The sequence below is a fragment of the Papilio polytes genome, unplaced genomic scaffold, assembly GCF_000836215.1.
Source record: "Papilio polytes unplaced genomic scaffold, Ppol_1.0 DF824180.1, whole genome shotgun sequence".
Taxonomy (NCBI): Eukaryota; Metazoa; Arthropoda; class Insecta; order Lepidoptera; family Papilionidae; genus Papilio; species Papilio polytes.
In genome coordinates this window covers 1155481-1159589 of record NW_013525024.1, presented here as the reverse complement: position 1 = coordinate 1159589, position 4109 = coordinate 1155481, and the positions used below count along the sequence as shown (strand labels likewise).

General features: G+C 29.2%; 1 protein-coding gene across 1 annotated transcript; it reads left to right on the top strand.

The window, feature by feature from the left end:
- Window positions 1-376: 376 nt before the first annotated feature.
- Window positions 377-2273, top strand: LOC106111054 (ribonuclease H1). The gene is made up of 3 exons (XM_013293020.1): window positions 377-945; window positions 1067-1313; window positions 1551-2273. Exons 1-3 carry the CDS (start codon window positions 445-447, stop codon window positions 1739-1741), a joined length of 939 nt encoding a protein of 312 aa, XP_013148474.1. The 5' UTR covers window positions 377-444; the 3' UTR covers window positions 1742-2273.
- Window positions 2274-4109: the final 1836 nt, after the last annotated feature.

Here is a 4109-nt window from a genome sequence, read left to right as displayed (position 1 = left end):
AATAATTATACCTAGTGTCTCCAGATATAGGTTTCCATTTTACCCTCACTAAAAGACCCATTTACTAAAAGTACTTTTTGCTAATATAGAAATCTTAAGAGTGCAGTTTAAAAGCAGTTAAATACAAACATATTTGCTTATAATCACATTTAAACGTGTGGCTCTGTAAATAAATTGTCACAATAACATGAAGATTTGATAATATTGATCCCGGCAAATCCGAAACATTTATATAATTAATATCTCGTATTTTGATGTTAGCGTTAACATACAAACTTTTAAATTGTTACAGAATAAAGTGTAAACTGGAACACCGCCATAGACAAATCTTTGACACACAAAGTGAGAAATCAGAAACATTTCAGACAAATGTCAATGTCATTAAGGTATGCCTACTTTAACGTTAGGTTTTTGTCATCTTTTAAAACGTTATTTATTTCCAAGATGCCTTATTATGCGGTAGCGCGAGGGCGAATTTCGGGTATATTTATGAATTGGGCTGATTGTGAAACACAGGTCAAGGGATTCCCTGGAGCTCGTTATAAAAAGTTCAACACAGCCGCTGACGCTGAAAAATTCATAATATCCGAAGGTGGTTCTCAAAAACCTGAAAATGTTGCTAACGGAAAGAAAATAATTAAAGCCGCAAATGCGCCGATACAACACAATACTCAGAAATCGGTTAAACCTCCTAGAAAACGAACGAAAACACCTGATAATCATATTGATACAGACAGCGATGAAGATGATTTAAACATGGTTTTAACAAAACAAATGGATGATATTGAAAAAAGGCTGAAACACTTTGAAAAAGATGTAAATAAAATAATAAAGAAAGGTACTAAATCAAGTGACAAACAGACAATTCTAATTGATATACCACAACCAAAGAAACACAAAAGTGGAAAAGTTGAATTTGTTGTAGATGAAGATGGTTATGTACAGGTAAGAAATTTTAAATAGAAGCTAATTAATTTTGCTACAGTTGGATAGACAAAAAGCACTAAATAACTGTTAAATTACTTTTCATATAACTACTTGGTGTCGATGGAAACTTTTGTAACAGGTATATACAGATGGTGCTTGCTCATCAAATGGTCGAAATGGAGCCCGAGCTGGTATAGGTGTATATTGGGCTGATGGTCACCCACTAAATGTGAGCGAGCCTGTCTCTGGCCGTGCAACAAACAATTGCGGAGAGATTCAGGCTGCAACTTCCGCTATTAAAATTGCCCTTCAGAATAAAGTAAAAAAATTGACCATAAACACTGATTCGAAGTTTCTAATCAACTCTGTTACCAAATGGATGCCAGGTAAGCAAGGTTTTTAAGTAATTTCTTTTTACAAGACATATATGTATTAATTCTATATCATAATTATTTACAATTATTTATATGATAAATATATCCAAAAATTATCTTTAAGAACAGTGCTAGATCTCCAAACAAAATAGAGAATTTCATCTACAACCATTTGTTATAAAATTGCCATTGGTATTTTCCACAATTTGACTACAAATACAATTTTTCAACATTTACCTATGTCTATAGGGTGGAAACGAAAAGGTTGGAAACTGAAATCAGGCGAACCAGTAAAGAATGAGAAGGACTTTAAGGAGTTAGATGAAATTCAGAATAAATTGCAAATAAAGTGGATCTATGTGGAAGCACACAAAGGAGTTCATGGCAATGAGATGGCAGACCAGCTGGCAAAAGCAGGTGCAAGTCAATATGTAAAGTAACCAATTTAACTACAATATAGTTTTAAGTAATAATTGTTTATTGTTGAAATATGATTACTGCAGGCCAGTGGACATTTTTTCCAACTATGTAAACACTTGTATATTTACTATCACTTGATGCTTTATAGACTAGAAAATTGCATCAAGAAATTATGTTTAATCAAATATGATTTACTTAAATAGGCTGAGAAAAAAAGCTGTTTTTTTTTGTCTTTCTGAATATTGTTTATTTTATTTTAATGATTCTAAGTAAGGAAACTCAGTTGTATCAATCAAATTTAAAGCTATGTTATGTAATTTCCATTTCTCTTGTGTAGAATCTATGTATTTTTTATAGTTCACCAACTTCTATTCTTAATGATTTTCCAATTGTTTTCATTTCAATCTCTTAAAATGACGGAATTGTTCTTTTTTTCTATAAATACTTTCTAACGTTTTTTTGCTAAAGTTATATACTTGTGATATATTTAATGTAATATTGTAATGTACTATGTATAAGAAGCGAGATTTCTGCATTGACTGAAAATGATCCATTAAAATAAGCCAAATTGATGATTATAAGATTTTGTATTACAAAATGTGTTTTTTTTGCTAAACAAATCTGAAGGGTTCCTGATAAAACTGGATAATTTGAATTTATATCTTACCTTTCTGTTCTGCAACAATTTGTATAAAAAAAGTGTTATGTCTGACAATATGTTCTCATACATGTGTCACAGCAGTAAAAACACTATTGCGTTAAGTGGCAATTCAAACAACATTAATATTTTAACAACTTTATTCTGAAATATATTTTACAAAAGCTCAAAGCTTCGAGAACTTAATTTGTTAAAAAAATCTACATCTTGCTTTATTTTTCATATGAAAAATTTGTAGCCAAATTGTTTAAAACTGAATGTACAAAATTAAAACTTTTGAAATTATATGTTTCTTACAATTCATACTTACACTAGTTCTCTAAGATAGAAACTAATGCAATATTTACATATTAAATGCTAACTAACCAATATCAGCTGTTTTATCAGTATAGACATTGCTATAACACACCATCACACATATTATTTAACATGGCAGCATTTCAAAATTAAATCCAATAAAATAATATATCCGAGATCTATGATTAATTTAAAAATAACATATTAGCAGACTGCTAAAATACAAACTTATAATTACCAGTCTTAACATATGAACCAATCAAACAATATCCTAGATTCACACTTTATTGTGAACACAATCTAGATTTTAATAAAATCTAGACTTAAATTGATATTTTAACTTTTACATCTGTAAATAACTTACAATATATGTAAGAATAATATAAAATAATGTTTTCGAATTGGCATTTTTAACAATTTTTGATTTTATTTTTTTTAAATCAGGAATTCTGTACTTACACAAATGCACTATTTTAACATAGTTTTTCTGTAAATTATATGATACGCGAGTTTCAAGTCCCCTTTTGAACAAACAATAAATTTACAATGACTTCAGCAAACTTACTAACTAGGAATTTTGTAGCAAACTTAATTAATACAACCGATTTATACAAAATTTTTTACTTTCTACACTTAAAAACGTAGTGTCATTTACACTAAATGATTTCTTGCAATATCTCACTATTTACCGATTCTGATTTATGCTCTGTAATCAGAAATTCATACAATTTTTGATTATGTGTTGTTTTAATTTGTGACAATTAAATCAAACATAATTGATTTTCTAATTATTGATCTAATATTAAAATTATATTTTATTTATTTCTCATGATTTTGAAGTTGTACATGCAGTAAAAGGCCAGCTTTGAAAGGTTATGGTGCATATAATTTTGACATTCGTTTTCTTATGGAATAATGGAAAATGTTCTTATATTTGGTTGTTTTTATTTATGTATATTTAGAAGGCTCTGAAGTATTTCGATGTAATCACATTTGGACAGAATATCTATGTCTTTATCTACATATAAAAACATTCATAATTTTACATTAATAGGACTGTCAACAATTTAATGAATACAGTAATTATAGGTGGGGTTTTATAATGCGAAAAGAAACTCTTAATATTGCATTGGTCGAGCACAATGTATATCAGATAGGGATGTTACTTTTAAAATGGTCTTTTTATAAACGAAGTATCCAACCAAATAATATGTAAAATAACTAAAATTGACCATGCCTGTCACCAGATGGCACGCCGATCTTAGCATTATTGTTCCCGATGCGCCAAGTTATATATCTGATACTTTACTATAATGTCTGCTAAAGAACACAGCATCAAATTGAACAGAAAGGAGAAATTAACCTATCCATTTCACAGGCTGACTGTTTCGTGTATATAGTTTCTCATATAGAATTCAAAGCTATAAAGCCCC